The sequence below is a fragment of the Asterias rubens genome, chromosome 1 (genome assembly GCF_902459465.1).
Source record: "Asterias rubens chromosome 1, eAstRub1.3, whole genome shotgun sequence".
NCBI classification, from domain to species: Eukaryota; Metazoa; Echinodermata; class Asteroidea; order Forcipulatida; family Asteriidae; genus Asterias; species Asterias rubens.
The window spans coordinates 10,090,399-10,109,528 of record NC_047062.1 but is presented as its reverse complement, the minus strand read 5'-3'; the positions used below and the strand labels follow the sequence as shown (position 1 = coordinate 10,109,528).

Genomic DNA, 19,130 nt, shown 5'->3' with positions numbered 1-19,130 from the left:
GCATGGTGACCACTCTTACAGTAAGTGGCCGAAACAAAGCTCACCTGGTTATAAGGACAACAGCTTGTGATACTATATAAACAATTTGGATAATTATTTCACTTCAAAGTATTGTGGTAATTTGGTTTTCATCCACCAAATTTTAATCTGAGAAATGTTACTGTCAGATAGGTTTTCACAGATTGTATTCTAATTTTGAACTATTATTCCTGCATGTGAACATACATGTAACTGCTCAAAATTTGTTTTGATACAAGTGTGACCACTATTTGAAATGAAACGTTCAATGGGTAGTTTTATTGTACATGTTTACATTTATATAGGATTAGGACAATCAACTAGTGCCAAAGACCGAAGGTATAGTCATTGTGTTTCCTTTATCAGAAGTATTGTACACTTATTAAGCTATTCATCCGCGGAGAAATCTTTTTTCATTTAGCTGCAAAGTTATTTTTGTCAGCATCATCTTGGTTTGGTGAATGCACAGGATATATTTTTATCAAACCATGGCAAGCCGGGCAGCAGGATAAATGATATTGATACACACAATGTGAAGTCTCAACATACATGTACATGTACATGTACAACTCACTGCGGAAGCTCATTAATTCAATTCGATTTAATTCAATTCAATTTATTATTCACATCACGTTAAAATTGCCTTCCAGTGTGCATCATAAAAACACAGAATTAAAAAATATAAATATAAATATGAACTACAGGTATATACTTAATATAAACTGGACAAAAAACACAGAGACAAAGATATTTACAACCATCCAAAAAATTACAGGGGATATGACAGTGGATAATTTATGTTATTTTTTTTATAGTAGAGCTGTTGGAGTGAAATGCAGAGTGAGGCTTTGTAGGCTGTAATTGTATTCTTTAAAGACACAGTACATGTACATACGCATACAGGACTGGTCACCACCAAATCAAATTAACTTTTGAGAAATACACAGACAACTAGTGATGTGAACCTGTGGAGTCCAGATTAACGTGTTGGTGCTCCACAAACTAAGCCATCTAGCCCCCATGTTGGCGGTCTCCCTACAACCTTATACTGCTGTACTGTACCAATGTGCCATACATCACATTTCTGAACTGCTTCAAGTTTACACTCCATCAAGGAATCTTGAACCCAAGTCTTGACACTCATGGGGTGACAGGTTTTTTTCTTCAGCCGCGCCACGCATCTGGAACTCTCTACCACTTAATCTTCGATCTTGTCTTTGTACCGCAAAATTCAAGTCTCTTCTCAAAACTTATCTTATGTCACAGGTTTTCAATGACTAATTTTGTTGTGTCTGTTTTTCTTTGTGTTGTGTTTTGTTTTTGGTTTTACTGCGCCTTGAACACCCAGCAGGGTGGATATGTGCGCATTACAAGTCTTATTATTATTATTACTATTCATCACAATAGCTTTGGTTACTCTTCCAACAAACAATGATGTACTTCTGGGCTCCAAATTAACCTAAGGCCCAAATCCCAGTGATGAGAATCCGGCTTGTTTTTCACTACTGGACAAGCCTGTGTGGTCTTGTATATCCCAATAGAATAAAGATATAAATTTAAAACAAATAAATGTTGTTCAAAAAAACAAACCTTTTTGTTCTGAGAAATATCTTTCAATTTTTTAATTTTTTTTTATGGGCTACAATTATTTTTGTCCAGAGGCCATTGTCAACTACTCCTAGGGCTGAAACAGGGTTACCCCTTTTACAGTCCATACGGATGTAGGCTTGGGTATCATCAGTCCAAAGCCTGGCCGGTAGAGCAGAAAGCACTACCTCCCAAATTTTATGTAGCAAGTGTCACGACCGGGATTCGAACCCACACTCTGCTGATCAAACAGCAGAGCTTGAGTCCGGCGCTCTTAACCGCTCGGCCATGACATGCCATAGAACAGAAACAGTTTATGTATGTTAAATATGTGTAGGTAGCTTTTTCTCACATGATCATATTCTTATAAAACAAATTCTGGTCCAGGTAGAAAATGTAGCTACACGTACAAGCCCAGGCGTCTCAAGGATTTTCCTCCCAAGCTCAAACCTTTTAACTTTCAAGCGAATCTTCTTATACAAACATCACAGACCTCATTCCAAGACTTACTTATTGTCCCGAATCCCTCGAGGAATAAAAACACTACCAATTCATCTCTGCTTTACGGAAGTGTCTGGCAACCAAATCCAAACCAGCGAGACAATCACAAAACAACATACTTAGTACTTAGGCCTTTATTATGCAAACAGAAAATGCTCCCAACTCTGAGATGTTTAAAAAAAGAAGAAGATAATTCTGCTCCCTGTGTAGTTTGGCATCAGACAAAGGACAGACCTACATGCTTTCTCAAACATCTCTTAAACTTTGAAATTCAAAACACCCTTTGAGTGGGTAAATTGAATGGATGCTTCCTACTGATGTAGTAATCTGATTAGAAGCAACCTTGAAGGTTGCATAAGCGGGTTAATTCAATCATGAATTATGTACATGTAGGCCCATAGAGGTAAGCTGCAAAGCATTCATAACAATGTTGAAAGTAAACAAATTTGATTTGGTAGGGGCCCTGCCTACCCCCCCCCCATTCTCCCTCAGACAGACAATACGCGAGCATCCACTCTACTCAGACAACCCCCCCATCAATGTTATAAGGATATTTGATTTTAATACAGAGTTACTGAAAAGGAAAATTCAATCGTTCAGTAGATTGAGACTTACATGTTCATGAGAAAATACCCCTAGTTTTGAGTTTTTAAGCAGAAAGTACCATTTTCTGGCCTGTTTTGTTGCATTTGCTGTCAATGCCATCAATCACAATTTTTACAAAAGACTACAAAGAAATCAATCGCGCACACGCTGGATGCACTGTGTGTAATAAAAGTCATAAACTTGCCTTGGCGTTCAGTGTTGCGTGACAAAAAAACGTGAATACGTACATCTTTATACGCACGCGTTTCGGCATGTAGAGCTTTTTGAAGATGCACAGCGTTTCATATTTTGCGCGTATATGATCGCCAATCAAAGACACGGATCGGAGTTTCCCTCCCAGGGGTTAGAGACGTACGCAGAGCTAGCGGGTGATACGGCGCGCTGCCCATGGTAGCGAGGTTGGACAACAATTGACCAATATTTAGTCTAAACCAGGGATGAGGGTCACTACTGAAAAAAAAGTCTGAAGCTGGGATCCAGATCTTAGGAGGTACGTACACAACTGATTTGAACACATCTTGGCTTGAATCAAGAACCCAACAAGTACCAACACATTTGATTTACCTGTTTACAAATAGTCTCCAAGAGTTGAATGTGTTGTGTATAGCTCTGGTTTCTAGTAGTCTCTGCTACTGAAGGTAAGATGGTACCAATAGCTGCAGATAGAGCTGATTCTGAAGACAGTTCCGATAACAACAGTATACATCTGTGAATAAACACAAACAATAACAGCTTGCGATGAGACTACATGCAAAAGTTATAGCTTTGACCTAATAAGTAAAGTTTGACAAAATTGACAGTTTATTTTGCATTGAGGATAAAGAATTAAAATCAGCACTGTAAACGCAGTACTTTCTTGAGCCCAGCCAAGTGTAGACATGGGCTTTTGGTTTCCATGGGACTCAGGAAGTTCTGGGTATACACAGTGCTTAATACAAATCCATGTAGGGCTAAAGAAACAAAAGTAATAAATTGGAAAACGAGTGATATGTTTACAGCATCCATTCTTATCAAAAAGTTAAAGAAGACTTTTGACAGAGTTTTTGAATAAGTAGGATTTAAAACTTTGCATGGTGGAAATTATAAATACATGTACGATATAGAAAGTTTTGCCGTAGTTAAGGTGTTTTTGAATCACAGTTCAAATTTATATTACACAGGTTTTATGACCTTTACAGAGGGGTTCTAAGGTCATCTTCAGTTTTGTGATGCATTCATTTTCCCGATAGATCAGACTTTTCTAATTGAGAATAAACTTGCTTTCCTTATGTTCAAAATAAAATGAAGTAAAATGTGTTGTTATACTTTTGATACTCTGTCACATAAAACAAGTATAAAACATGATATCGCTTGATGTCAATAATCAGTTGGCCTGTGCATTTCACACAGAAATAGCGGTGATTGCTCTATATCAGACACCCATATGTTCTGACACCCTTGTACTCCACCATCCTTCCGACACCACTATGTTCTGACAACCCTACTGTTAAAAAAAAAAACCATGTGATTACACATGTTGCATGCTTGGATAAGGGTTAGGATGAAGGTTAAGGTTAGGGTTGGGGTTTGGAATAGCAGAATACACTAGGGGTATCTGAACATTGGGTTTTCAGAACATAAAGGTGTCGGAACATAGGAATGTTGGAACATAGGTCTGAACCCTGAATATTTTTTTTAGTCTAAGGGTCAAACTTAATGCCGTTGTCTTAGAATATCATATTATATTTATGTTTGAACTTGAAATTTCCAAAGCGGTACATTATTTGAAGATTTTTTTATGTTAACAACTTTTGCACTAGAATGGTATCAAACAAAAAGAAAATCTACCCTTTAACATGAAGTAAGAGACTTGGGATATTTATTTGCAGCTTTCCAAAAAAGGATAGAAAATTGAATACATTGCACATCACAAAGCTGAGTGCCCCTTATATGCAACAAAGGCTGACCTATCTCACAAGCTATGATGGAAGTTATGCATGAGCAAACTAATTGGTTGTGGACAAGTGAAATGTTTGATGTGCGTACTTGTGTGTTCATTGTGTACTCTTGCATTGTGCTAGTAGTTAAAACAGGCTAAATAAACATCATTACTTAATGGCAAATGAAAACTGGAATCTAATAAAAACCTGTCAGTTTTTCAGAGGGAAAATTATTAATGTGATTGTTTTGAATAAACTCCAGTAGTTGATTACAACAGGCAAGGGTTATATACACAGCGCTGTGCACAAATATATCAGTGCCCAATTTCATAAAGTAGCTATGAAATTATGCCCAGGACCTGCTTACAACAGAAATCTGCGCTTACAGTGTTGACCGTAAGCATATAAATCCAAGGTAAGCAGTGCCATGAAATTGGGCGTAGGAAAAGTCCATCAATTTATAACAGTATTGAAAAACACATTCATTGAATTCAATAGTTCCCAAAAACATTTTGAGACCATTGCGGCCGGAAGTGGCTTTACCAAAATGCCTCTAGTGACCAGGGGCTGATTTAGCAGAGCAATCAAATTCATCGCAAGACAAATTGTCAATATTACCATAGTATTAGCAACTACGATTGATTTGCAGTTTAAAGATCAATCTTAGCTTTTTGTGAAATCAATCCAATAGTGTGAATGAACAAGCCTTTGGAGCGATATAAACTGTTGCCCGGGTTGTTTACTCCCAAGGGAGCTGAGATACATTAAAAGGGATGTTATTGGCCCTATGACCAGGGCACTATGTAAAGTGCATTATTGTGAAATGCGCTATATAAGAATTGGTTATTTTTCTTATTATTGCAAACCGACTGTGCTTATTCTTTCATTGCCACTCATGACTATGACTGGTTTGATTCAGTACCAAATATGATACTTTTTATGACGGTGGTGTATGTTTTTGTTTAAACCTGTGAACTGTAACGGTGACTTGGGTAACAAGGAAAAACATATACCCTGACCCAAGGGAGCTTGATTGACCTCTAGGTCAGACTGTGTTTGGGTGTGTTGCAGGAAGTACTGTCAAAGACTTTAAATTTAGCAGGTTCGTTGAGTTATACAGAGGGACATTACATGATGAGACTGACCATTCATTGTTAGTTCAATTCTCTAGGCTCAGACATGACTCAACTAAGCACCTTGGTAATTGTCAAAAAACAATGCTCAATTGGTCATCGAAGTTGCAAAAGAATAATGAAAGAAAATGCACCCTTGTTGCAATTTTGTGTGCTTTCAGATGCATAATAACAGGCTTCAGCTGAAGTCGCTTAGAGTGAGAAATTACCTCTTTCTTAAAAACGATGTTACTTCAGAGGGAAGCATTTCTCACAATGTTTTATACAACCAACAGCTCTCCATTGCTTGTTACCGAGTAAGTTTTTGTGCTAACAATAATTTTGAGTAGATACCAATTGTGTCAAGCCACAAATCTATTAGCACCTGAATCAAATACCAAATTTAGCCGATCTTACTGACTAAGCGGTATTCACAAAGTATTTGCACTGTAAAGTGCCCTAATAATAATCACACACAATGCAAGTGAACTTTGAACATGATTTAAGCCATGATTTGATGAAAGCTAAACTAGCGCTTATTTTTTCTCATTAAATGATTGATTGTTTCCAATTACCATTTCAACAATTGCTACATGTAATGTACAAGTTATGTGCATGGGCACAAGTGTGATCTTTATACATTGTAATTTTAAGGCCTACTGTAATTTAATTTCAAAGGAAAAAAAATACTGCGTCCTATCTTCAGATGCACCACATTCTATTCTTTTGATGACCACTGCGTGAAATCTTTCATTCATAAATACCTCAGACAGTTTCGCTATTCCTATTAGTGGAGAGCGTGTCACTTGGGGGTGTTTAAACCTTTGTTTATGACCAGTAAAAAGTGTTGAAAACATGGGTGTGACACGCGAGCTTGCACCTGTTCTTATAAGACAGTTTCTTCATTCCTATTGGTCGAGAGCACAGCCGAGACAGTTGTGCCACATCACGCGATACGCGCGACATGCACTGCATTCCCTTATAAGGAGATGTTTACCCGAGGGTGGTGTTTTGATAGAAATCATTGAACAATTATAATTTTTGTATTTATTTTACCTTTTTACCAAAAAGTGTTGATGTTTTTGACCGAAAAGGTATTTATGAATGGGAATCAAAGTGTGTTGAATCGGTTTTCAACTAGTGGTTTAAACCCGTCGAGGTCTGGTTCTTGATAATTTACCTCAACTTCGTCTCGGTAAAATTATCAAGAACCAGGCCTCCTTGGGTTTAAACCACTCTGCTAGTTGAAAACCTCTTCACCACACATTGGTTCCCTTATTTATAGTACTGTTTTTAATAGATAATTATACCTCGTTCTATTTTTTCCCTGAAAACAAATTCTGCACTGTTTTTAGGAAGATACTATACATATACTATAGTTTTAACAAGCTTCGACGAAATTGCGAAGTCACTGGCCATGTTATTGTGTAATGTCATAAATGTGCCATTAGATTTCGCCAACAGAGGGGGTACATCCTTATTATAGAAAAATTATTAAGAAAGTGCCCTCTAGTGTTCACTAGTTCTGGTAACGTTCTGGCATGTATTTTACAGTGCAAAAGGTGAGATAACAAAGACTAGCAGTCCAAAAACATTGGGGAAAAAAGGTGTGTTACTTTTAGCTCATGAACGGGTAGTTCCAACAGTAATGTGCCAACACAAACAAGACTTGCACAGTCTATTTGCCGTTACCTTCTCTTCACACAGACCAAACAATAACATAGAACTAAATTTGCATCTTATTTACATCATCTCAAACATTCTTTGATCTTGCACACCTCTTTAACCTCACTCCTTTTCTAAATCAGAACTGACCTAGTGTACGTAACTCAAAACAGTGTAAACCCCAACTAAACATGCTAAAGCATTCTTCAAGCACTGCTATCTATTGTCATTCATGTCATTACCTGCTCTCAGCTTCAATCAACCACTGCAATGCTGTATCGGGTCTAGTGATATGCATTATTCAAACTACAGTTTACAGGTCATCAATATTCATGTAAGCTAATGCATTATATGCATTACAAACAAAACTACAGGATTTCTGTGTGACGCTATTAAAAGAAAACATACACCATTGTTTCAATTGCATGGTGAGAACTAAATTTAACTTACCCATCACAAATCTCCCACGGCTCTGTGGGCCTGCGGAATTTATGATCCATGCACCCTCCTTCTCTCTTTGAACCACGCCCCATTTTAGGAGCCAAGGATCCGCAAGAATACATCTGGAAGGAGACAAAATAGAGATAGTTGAATTTCAGAGTTGTGCTTGTACTAAAGTACATAGAATTTGAACTGCCTATACATGTAGCTACCGGGATATCTCGGTGGTCTTGCTAGTTGGTAAGCCACTGCTCTAGAATTGTAAAGGTCATGGGTTCGAACCCCACCCGAATAAAATGCCTGTGATTTTTTTCACAGAACTCGGGAAAGTAACGAGTATACAGTGCTAACACACATTGTTGTATATGGGTAAAACCAAAATGAATGTACAAAAGTTAAAAACTCCTGGGAAAGATAAACTGAGATGATGGAAAGCAACCAAGAATGGGAAAAAGTAGCCTGACTATCTGACGTCACATTTCGAGGCTCGTGAATAACGCCAGAGATCGAGATCCAAAACCTACGTGTAGATTCACCTTTGAACTCAGTCATTTCACATAGAGATACGCAGTCAAATTTTACCGCAGTGACTGTTTGGGCATCTATGTCACTGCACGTTTATGATATCATTGTATCCAATGGAATCACTAGATCTAGCGGCAGAGACCTGTCTTTATCCTTGCAGATAAAGACAGGGGCCCAGTCTAGGGGAAAAGGAGAAGAGGCAGGACAAAGAAGAAGATGGAGGGATGACATAAGATCTTTTGGAGGAACAGTATGGAAAAGAACAAAGAATGGCATTTTCATGAGGGAGGCTACAATGAACACAGCCCTTAAATTGCTGCAGTACACGCTGCTAACACTTAGGATTCCAACTGGGAAGTGAATTCCACAGTATTGGTGCTTTTACTGAAAAGGTCCTGACGCAGTGAAGACCAGCTCCTCCCCCTGTTATTCCTTAATAGAGAAATTCAAACACCAACAAAGACATAGGATAGAGATAGGATAATACCTAACCATATTCCAAAGAATAAAATTGTATCTTCCGTCAGTTTTTCCCCTTCAATAATGAGAACAACCAACTCTTTTTTCTTTCTGTTATGCAAGTCCCCAGACACACAAGGCCTGAAGGCCACTTCAAGGTGTGGTATACAAATCAACCATTTTCTCAGGGGCCGTTGCCACCTACTCCTGGGAATAAAAAAGGGTTACCCCCTTTACAGACCATACGGATTTTCAAAACAAACCTGATTAAAAACTAACCTGATTATCAGAGTGCAGCTCAACATCGTTGTCTCGTAGCCTCTTGGCCACACCGAAGGTCGCAGGTCCCTTCTCAAGGTCACTGTACTTTTCTGCTGTGGCCGTCTGGTTCTTGAGACCGGCAATGCCATCTTTGATTCTACCCAGGAGCAGAGTGCTCGCATCTTCACCTGTGATGAGGAGAGTGACTTGTAATCGACGAGAAGAGATTCCTCAAACCTTACGGTTAATACTTAAATCGTCAAGTCAGTCCAATAAGGTTGTACTGTAACCGTACATTTTCAGTTGTTTTGCTTAAATAATGTAAAGGCACTGGACACTTTTGGTAATTATCAAAGACTAGCCTTCACAGTTGGTGTATCTCAACATATGTATAAAATAACAAACCTGTGAAAATTTGAGCTCAAACGGTAATCGAACTTGCGAGGTAATAATGAAAGAAACAAACACCTTTGTCACAAGAAGTTGTGTGTGTTAAATGGTTGATTTCGAGACCTCAAATTCTAAATCTGAGGTCTCGAAATCAATTTCGTTGAAAATTACTTATTTCTCAAAAACTATGGCACTTAAGAGGGAGCCGTTTCTCACAATGTTTTATACCATTAACCTCTCCCCATTACTCGTCACCAGGAAAGGTTTCATGCTAATAATTATTTTGAGTAGTTACCAATAGTGTCCACTGCCTTTAAAAAGCTGGGGATGCTTGAAACAATCACTGGTTGTTAAAAACAAAAATCCACTTGTACATGTATACGAGTTATGAAGATATTCATTATAAAAACATTAAAAGTGATAGATACACACTCAAACAAGTTTTACATGCCTTAATTACATGTACCATGAAAACGGTTGATACATCCATGTTGCATGGGCACTGCACACAGTATTAGACTGGTCAATAAGCCATCTGTGAGAAACAATTTGGGGCAAGGATGGTTTGTAGACAGCATGTCTCTTAAATACACTGGGGCTGCTGAAACGCTTTCCAACTCAACAGAAGGACTTTTAAAAAGGTTCTTTGTTTCATCCTGTATACGCCTCTCTTAAAGCCATTGGACCCTTTCGGTTCAGAAGAAAAAAAAAAGTTCACAGATTTACAAATAACTCACAGGGTTTACAGAAGGCAATGGTAAAAGACTTCTCTTGAAATATTATTCCATGAAATGCTTTACTTTTTGAGAAAACAGCAAAACAATATAAATTCTCGTTAACGAGAATTACGGATTTATTTGAAACACATGTCATGACACGGCGAAACGCGCGGAAACAAGGGTGGGTTTTTCCGTTGTTTTCTCCCGACTCCGATGACCGATTGAGCCTAAATTTTCACAGGTTTGTTATTTGATATAGAAGTTGTGGTACACAAAGTGTGGGCCTTGGACAACACTGTTTACCGAAAGGGTCCAATGGCTTTAATATCCATCCATGAGGTACTTCACAATGCTAACCCAAAACGAGGCCTTGGGTGCAGCCACTGCAAGTGGTGGCGGTTGTGCCCCCATACATGTCACAGCCTCATTTTGGGCAAGAATTATGACGTCATCCCTAAATATTAAGAGAGGCGTATTATCCAGGAAAAGGTCAAAAGCCGGAAAGGTTGTATGCTAAATGACCTACAAACATTTCCTGTGTTTCCAGGACCCAAACTCATGGAGATGCTTAAGCAGACAATAGCGCTTAATATTTTTCTGCACAGCAAAAATAAGCTGGACTCCTGTTTTAAAAAGTACACAAAAATATGATAATTTAGCTGATTACCTTTTCTGGGTAAGAAAAATTGTTTTGTGCTGATCTGAACTATTTTGTAATGCTTAGGAAGATCTATGTTGGATAATACGCTGTAAAAGGATTGTTACAGAATTGGTAAGAAAACAAAATCAGGAAGATCACAGATTTACATCAAACTTACACGATCTAATGATGATGATAGTAGAAAACATCCCTTGAAATATTTCTGCCTGAAATGTCATATTTGATGAGAAACAAGTAACTTCACTTTGTGTTTTATTTAGGTTTTTTTTTGCATCAATGTCATGCAAAATTTGTAATTGGTTTTTAACTATTTTCTCGTGACCCAGATGGTCGATCTCAAACTTCTACAGGATTGGCAGTTTATGTATATGGTGGATTACATAAAGTGCTTACACTGCCAGCAACTGTTTTGTTAGCAAAACCAATTCTGTAATGGTCCTTAAAGAAGGGCAATAATTTCAAACGGATAGTCTGAATGTTCAATTCAAACGAGACCATTACCTAGCAATACTAATCTAGCATTGTTTTACTTAGCAGAGCACAACTCACCATAGGCCTTGGCTACATTACCGAGAGCTACAGCTGCTCCTTGTCTTACAGATGGAATGTTATCAGCTAAGTTTGCAAAGAACAGCGGGTACAGCACCTCCATACTTGGTCTGAGAGAAATAATATTGACACACAAAAAAACCCCAGGAGGTTTAGCTTTCAGAAGTTAGCTTAGCGAGTGGCAAAAACTGTAATTGATGTGAGGGTTGAAGATTATTGTTTTGGCTTTATCCTTACACTGGCTACTCGGCTGGGATTCGAATCAATTACTAACGCATTCAAAATCAGATGTTTCAAGCACTAGACCACTGAAAGTGCCATGCAACAGATAACTCTAAAACTGGAGGACTTTTCCTTAAGCGAACTTATACTTCAAGTTGATTTTCACAACACCTTTTTCCACAATCTACCAGGCACATAATTGGCACAAAGTGTACACCAAGGACAAAGTTCTGACTCGCAATCAATTACATGTGTTACCTACACTAGCCTGACTTGCATGTAACCAGCTCCAAAGCACATGGTATGACTAGTGTCTAGTACATGTCATTATGCATTGCAAAAATGATATATATATCTGCTAGAGTATCACTTCTGTTACGCACAATTCGAAAATTTGAATCATCACGATGTACATTGTAGCTCAAAAAAGGGAGACCCACAACATAGGGCTAGATAGCTCAGTTGGTAGAGCACCGGAAGTTGTTGGTTCAAATCCTGCTCTATTTATGTTTGTTTTTTTTAACCCCAAACCATTGAAGAAATTAACCATTCAGTTTCCCCTGCAGCTTATTGTGTGCACAAAACAAGTATGCAGTGAGAAACAATAATTTGGCATGGAGCATTATCTTGAGAGATACAACATTTTTGCAAAATCAAGATACAATGTTTTTGCACCGACGCAACGATGTACAGTCCACAGTACATTTTGGGATGGACATATGCATGTACCAATAGAAGCCACTAATTCTAAACAAAAAACTCAGAGGTATCAAATTAGTATTAAGGCAAAATGCCCTTCTCACCTTGATTCCACGGGGAAACAGTTGACAAATTTACCACAAGCAATGCAAGCAGCATCCCGTACTGGCCAACTATCATCTTTAAAACAGTCTAGCAAGCCTTCAAGAAGACTCGATACATAAGGACGAACAATGTCTTGATTGATCTGTGTAAATGTAGAACAATTTAACAATTACTGTACTTAAAGACTCTGGGGCGGATTTCACAAAAGGTTAGGACTAGTCTTATCTCGAGTTAGGACCAGTTACTCGTCCTAACTTATGACTATCCATGTAATTTGTATATCTCCTAGGACTAGTCCTAACTCTTTGTGAAATCGACCCCTGGACACCTTTGGTAATTGTCAAAGACTAGTCTTCTCACTTGGTGTATCTCAAAATTTTGCACAAAAAACAAGCCTGTGAAAATTTGTGCTCAATTGGCCGTCGGTGTTGCAAGATAAAAATGGAAGAAACAACACTCTTTTCACACGAAAATGGGTGCTCACAGATGCTTGATTTCGAGCAAGTTTTGAGGTCCTGAAATCAAATTAAAATATTTTAGTGGAAAATTTATTCTTTCTAGAAAACTACATTACTTAACAAGTAAGTTTTTATGCTAACAGTGATTACCAACAGTGTCCAGTGCCTTTAAACAAAAGAGAGTGGGTTCGAATCCCCAGCCGTGACAACCATTGCTTCGTCCTTCGGATGGGACGTAAAGCCATTGGTCCCATGTGTTGTTTAACGCATGTAAAAAAACCCAGTGCACTTATCGAAAAGAGAAGGGGTTCGCCCCGGTGTTCCTGGTTGTGGCTGCTTAATGCGCCGTAGCACCTTGTATAACCCAGGTCAAAATTCCAGTTGAACCTAGTTAACTGGGGTCAACTGGTTCAACTGGATAGTGACCAAACTCGTCCATTTTCCATATTAACCAACTGGTTTGGACTAGGTTTAACTGTGTTCAACTAGGTTTCAATTATTATCCATTTGGTTTCTGTCCATTTTCCATATTAAACCAACTGGTTTTAACTGTGATTAACTAGTTTATCAACTGGTTTCAACTAGTTCCAGTTAAACCCAGTTTAACTAGGTTCAACTGGAATTTTGACCTGGGAACCCTTATAAGGTGCTAAATAATTGGGTCTCAGAATTCATCACTGCAATAACCTATCTTTCTGAAAGTTTGTATATACTCAGCGCCTTGAGTACCTTGTTTGGTAGATACGTGCACTATATAAGACTTTGATATTATTATTATTATTATAATTATTATTATTATTATTAAACAACTTGAGTGGGTTACAAAATGATTTCACATGATGCAAAAACAAGTCAAGAGGTTGGGGATCAGAATAGCATCCAATACTTAACATGTCTTCTCATTTCATATTTATTGGTGCTGATTGTGCTGTTGGATGTGTAATAGTCAAATAATAAAAAAACTACTTTTTCATGTTCATCTTATTTTGATGTGTTTCAAAATTGATGCTAAAAAAAAACCATACGGGCAGTTACATTGAGATTATTATAATTATTATTCTGGTTCATTTATTCACTATACTGGCGGCCAAGCCTGCTGAAAAAGTATATTAGTAAGAATAGTTCATTTACGTAATAAAACATATATATAAAAATGTTATGGAGATGAAACTGTAACTATGAAGTAAGAAAAATGCCTGTTGAAAGTGCCCTCATGGGCTCAAAAAATATGGTAAATTTGACCACCAAAATTGGCAGAAAGGACTGTGTGATGCATTTGTAATGGATGGGAGAGGGGCAGATAATGGATGGGAGATGGGGAGGACAGAGGGAGGTTTACAGGGTGGTTAAGGAGAGTTTACCTTGGATCCTAACTCAGCAATGCAGGCACACGCTGCTTCCCTGACTGCGTGGTTATCAGCATCACTCTGTGATATGTAGTAATCAACCTGTGACATTAAAAGAAGTCAACATTTTAAAGAAGTTTTTATAATTGGATGTATATTAAAAACAGGAGATCAAGAACAACCTGGGCTCAATTTCACAAAGAGCTAGAATTGATCTCAAGAAACAGGTGTTTCATTAGAACCACTGCCTTTGAGCTCTGAAGCTCTAAAATAAATCCTTCAACAGCATCTCACATTTGTTTATAATATAACAAATTCTTATTTACATGTAGCGCATTTAACAATAACCATCTCAATGCGCTTTACACTAGTGCCCTGGTCATTGGGCCAATAACAATCTTCCTCAGCCCCTTGGGGAGTATACATGTACAGGCGGTGCTGCTGCGCTAATCATTCCCAATACCAACCTCTACCCTCACGGGTACCCATTTATACCCCTGGGTGGAGAGAAGCAATTAAAGTAAAGTATCTTGCCTAAGAACCTAAGTGTCATTACTGGGAATTGAACCCACACTCCGGTGACTTAACCACCAGAACTTGAATTTGATGCTCTTAACCACTCGGCCATGCCTTACATACACGGTGTGAAAACGTAATTTTAATAATTTTGGGTTGAACAAACAAAAAATTACTAGAACAAGACTTGAACATATGACCAACAGACTAACAATCCTGAGCTCTACCAACTGAGCTACATGTATATACAAGTAATCCTAATGTTGGCGGTGTCCCAATTATCAACATTTTCTATAGTTTTTGGAGTACATGTATGTGTTCTTGAGCTGCACACACTATGATTTTAAGAACTGGATGTTCAGCTGTCTGCCACATGTACTAGAGCTGATAATGGCTTTTATGAACACTCAAAATGGAAGCTGTTGCAGCTCTCCCAATGTGATTCTTATTCATGAAGTTAGCATCCCTATCCAGCCTGTACCTTTTAAAAAAAAGGGCTCCACCAAATAGTCCCGAAGAATAAACACGAAAAAATAGGACGATTTTACACCATGGTCGATTTGGTTGATTTTATTTTAAAAACAGGTCTTCTGCTTGCAGCCTGTAACAAATTGTTACCTAAATGAAAACCTAATTGAACTTTAGCACAAGAAAAAGAAAACTTACTACGCTCTGGATGTTTGCCTCCACCAAATGTTTACCGTTAGCTCCAACCACTTGCTGCCAGGTACTCTGTGAATAAGTTCTGACGCCTTCTGCAACATAGTACCTAAAAATATCAAGTAAAACGATGAATTATTGATATTGGTACATCCAAAAAAGGCAACAGTATTTCCTGACTAATAATTCCCTGTCGTAATAACATATAAATTACACTGTATGATTCAGACCCTTTTTGAGTACATAAAATAGATCAGACATGTCTGATAATGGCGCTTTCAGAAATAGGGAATAACAGTGCGAGAACCCGGTCTTCACTGCGTGGTAATGACCGGGTTGGTTTGTGCGTTAATTACACTACTGATCTTCGAGACCAGTGACTCTTTTAAATAATGGTCTGTTCAGCGCCTTCACTGGGGTCAAAGGAGGCAAATGATTTATACATTTTTAGCGCGCGTACGCGCAAGTAAGCGAAGCTGCAATGAAACTAACATGGATATAAATAAGCATGCGATACAGTGCAACGCGCAAGGTTTACACAATGTATGCTGATTTAGGGGCCATTTATTCGCTATTTTCCAAAGCCGGTCTTTATACCGACCGTTAACACTCCCCCACGTGACCGGGTTTTGACTAATCAGAGACTTGAAACCGCCCAAGGTATTTATTAATACATGATAAAGTATTGACCCCTTGCATGCACGTCACACGCAGCGACTTTCGTACGCTCACCATTTTATTTGGCAGTTATGTTTACGTGTAGACGCCGCGTCGTCTTAAAATGCGCACTTCACTGAGTAACGCACAGTGACATTGCCCACCAGTATGGCCCATCCAAGATTATTCTATATGACGTCAGGTGAATTGGGTCAATATCTTATCTTCAAGTACGCGCTAATCCTCCAATCAGATTCGCAGAATGGAGTGGTGATAAAAACCTCTATTGCACGGCTAATATCACTACCTGCGTCTTGTGTGTTCTATGTCACACGTCTGCGTCCCATATCCAACTTGGCCTTCGGCCTCGTTGGATATGGGACGCAGAAGCACTATATTTTTCCCTATTTTACTCGCGCTTGTGTGATAACTTATAATATACGTACGACCTTGGCAATGAAAGAGTTAAGGTCTAGCAGAGCTGAGGTTACTTACCTGTTAAGACAAAGCCTGGGTAGAAGGAGTGGGTAGAATCTCTCTCTAGTCTCATCATTAGGCAGGCTGACCAGAAAATTCCTTGTCGCTACAGAACCTGCCATCCTTACCTGCTTAAATACAGAGACAAGATATACATGTAGATGAACTGGATTAGGATTTGATGTTTAAAGCATTGCATAGTGCAGAAAATAAGAAGTAACTATAAATAGTAAACCTTTGGGTACAACCATGTGTAAAATCTTTTTTGAGGCAGTGTTGGCTTTCAAAAGAGCTGGTGTGGTCTAGACATTTCAAACGGTGGTCTAAACAGTATACTTTGCTCATCCTCAGGAGAAGAGCCTGAAGACTTGGGCTGCATCTTTCTTCCCTTGATTGTTTGCTTTGGTTGTTCAACACAAAGGAGGATCTTTGAAAAAAAATCCTAGAATCAGGGAACATCCTGACCAATCACAGGCCTGCTAGATATGCTTAAATTTCACAGCTTTAGTATTGAAGGCACTGGAAACTATTGGTAGTTACTCAAAATTATTATAAGAATAAAACCTTACTTGGTTAGAGCAATGGGGAGCTGCTGATATGATAGTATTAAACAGTGTGAGAAACGACCCCTCTGAAGTAACCTTCCACGAATTTGATTTCGAGACCTGAGAATTTTATTTTGAGGTCTTGAAATCAAGCATCTGAAAGCACACAACTTCGTGTGACAAGAGTGTTTTTTCATTATTATCTCGCAACTTCGACGACCAATTGAGCTCAAACTTTCACAGGTTTGTTATTTTATGCATATGTTGAGATACACAAGCGAGAAGACTGGTCTTTGACAATTACCAATTATATTGATGCTTCTTCAACACCTTCCCTTCACATGTACCTTCAGGCCTTTTAAGCTTGAAGCTTCTTTGGATTAATGCCCAGAAAGACACTAAAGCACGTGGACAATAGTCAACACCAGTATCCCGAACATATACATACACATGAAATAACAATACTGTTAAAGTTAAAGCCCAATCAGTCGTCAGAGTCTGGAGAAAGTAACCAAAACTATTATTATGACTGATCCAAATGTCAGATTTTTGACACGCAAGATCAAAACAAATTTTCTACTCACTTGTCAACAGCTGCAGCATTTCAAACAAAATCAAGCATTTCAAGCATTTCAAAATCATTGAAAGGAGAATCATGACCATCTACAGTATATCCCCAGCCATAATACTTGTGTCCTTAAGCAAGTCACTTAACCATTGTTCGTCCTTCGGATGGGACCTAAAGCCATTTGTCCCATGTTTTGTGTAACGTATGTAAAAGAACCAAGTGCACTTATCAAAAAGAGAAGGGGTTTACCCCGTTGTTCCTGGCTAAAGCTGCTGTAGGTGCTAAATAATTGGGTCTCAGAATTCATCACTGCAACCTTTCTGAAAGTTTGTATACTCAGCGCCATGAGTACCTTGTTTGGTAGATACGTGCGCTATTATATAAGACTCCGATATTATTACTATTTATTATATTATGCAAGAAGTGTAAATCTGTAAAGATTATATTTTGAATCTTACTCATGTACATGTACCAATGTTGTGTATCCTCTTTATAATCAAATAATTATAATATAAATTTGCTCAATTTACCTGACTCCAATTGTCTGCTAAACCGTCAGCCAGGTGTTCAGAAAGTTGCTCTCCGTACTGTAAGACCGGATTGTCACCCGTCAGCTCACAGCATACCTCCATCACATCACTCTCATCTGAAATTCAAACAGGTCATAACTTACTTTAGTTACACATGATATGCTTAGTCAAGTATAAAACATGACCGGATAACTGTTTATTTTGTACACTAAATGAACAAGACAACCAAACTTGTGGTTATGAAATGAACAGTTTGTACACTACAGCATATTGCGCTCCAGCACCTTGTAAACCATTATATTATGGTGCTAAGTATTAGGTCTCATAATTCAAACTTTGTCCCAATCACCTTGCAGTAAGTACCTGGCGCTTTGTATCCTTTGGAAAAAGGCGCGTTAAAAATACGGTTATTATTAGTACATGGCACATGCGCTAAGCTACACTGACAATGACTTTTTGACAATGCTTTTTTTCAAACGGCTTGTACACTAGGCATTTTGTACACTATGATGTTTGTGCTGGATAGCTTGAACACTTGACGGCTTGTATGTTACATGTAGATGGCATGTACGATAGACAGCTTGTACACTAAACAGTTTGTACACTGTATGACTTGTACACAAGATGGCTTACATAGACGGCTTGTACCCTAGATTGCTTGTGCACTAGATTGCCTTAAAAAAGATGGCTTGTACACTAGACGGCTTGTACACTAGACGGCTTGTACACTAGACGGCTTGTACACTAGACGGCTTGTACACTATACGGCTTGTACACTAGACGGCTTGTACACTAGACAGCTTGTACACTACACGGCTTGTACACTAGACGGCTTGAACACTAGACGGCTTGTACACTAGACGGCTTGTACACTAGACGGCTTGTACACTAGACGGCTTGTACACTAGCTGTCTTGTACACTAGACGGCTCGTA

At 38.4% G+C, this 19,130-nt stretch overlaps 1 protein-coding gene across 1 annotated transcript in view; it reads right to left on the bottom strand.

Annotated features, from left to right (window-relative positions):
- Nucleotides 1-19,130, bottom strand: part of LOC117297370 — a 31,500-nt gene that overhangs the window by 5,489 nt on the left and 6,881 nt on the right. Inside the window, exons 5-13 of the mRNA XM_033780361.1 lie at nucleotides 18,197-18,312; nucleotides 16,572-16,681; nucleotides 15,426-15,528; nucleotides 14,259-14,345; nucleotides 12,439-12,581; nucleotides 11,414-11,523; nucleotides 9,113-9,282; nucleotides 7,859-7,971; nucleotides 3,277-3,418 (exon numbers count right to left, since the gene is read on the bottom strand). Of these exons, the coding sequence (XP_033636252.1) occupies nucleotides 3,277-3,418; nucleotides 7,859-7,971; nucleotides 9,113-9,282; nucleotides 11,414-11,523; nucleotides 12,439-12,581; nucleotides 14,259-14,345; nucleotides 15,426-15,528; nucleotides 16,572-16,681; nucleotides 18,197-18,312 (1,094 nt within the window). The remainder of the gene's footprint in view (nucleotides 1-3,276; nucleotides 3,419-7,858; nucleotides 7,972-9,112; nucleotides 9,283-11,413; nucleotides 11,524-12,438; nucleotides 12,582-14,258; nucleotides 14,346-15,425; nucleotides 15,529-16,571; nucleotides 16,682-18,196; nucleotides 18,313-19,130) is intronic.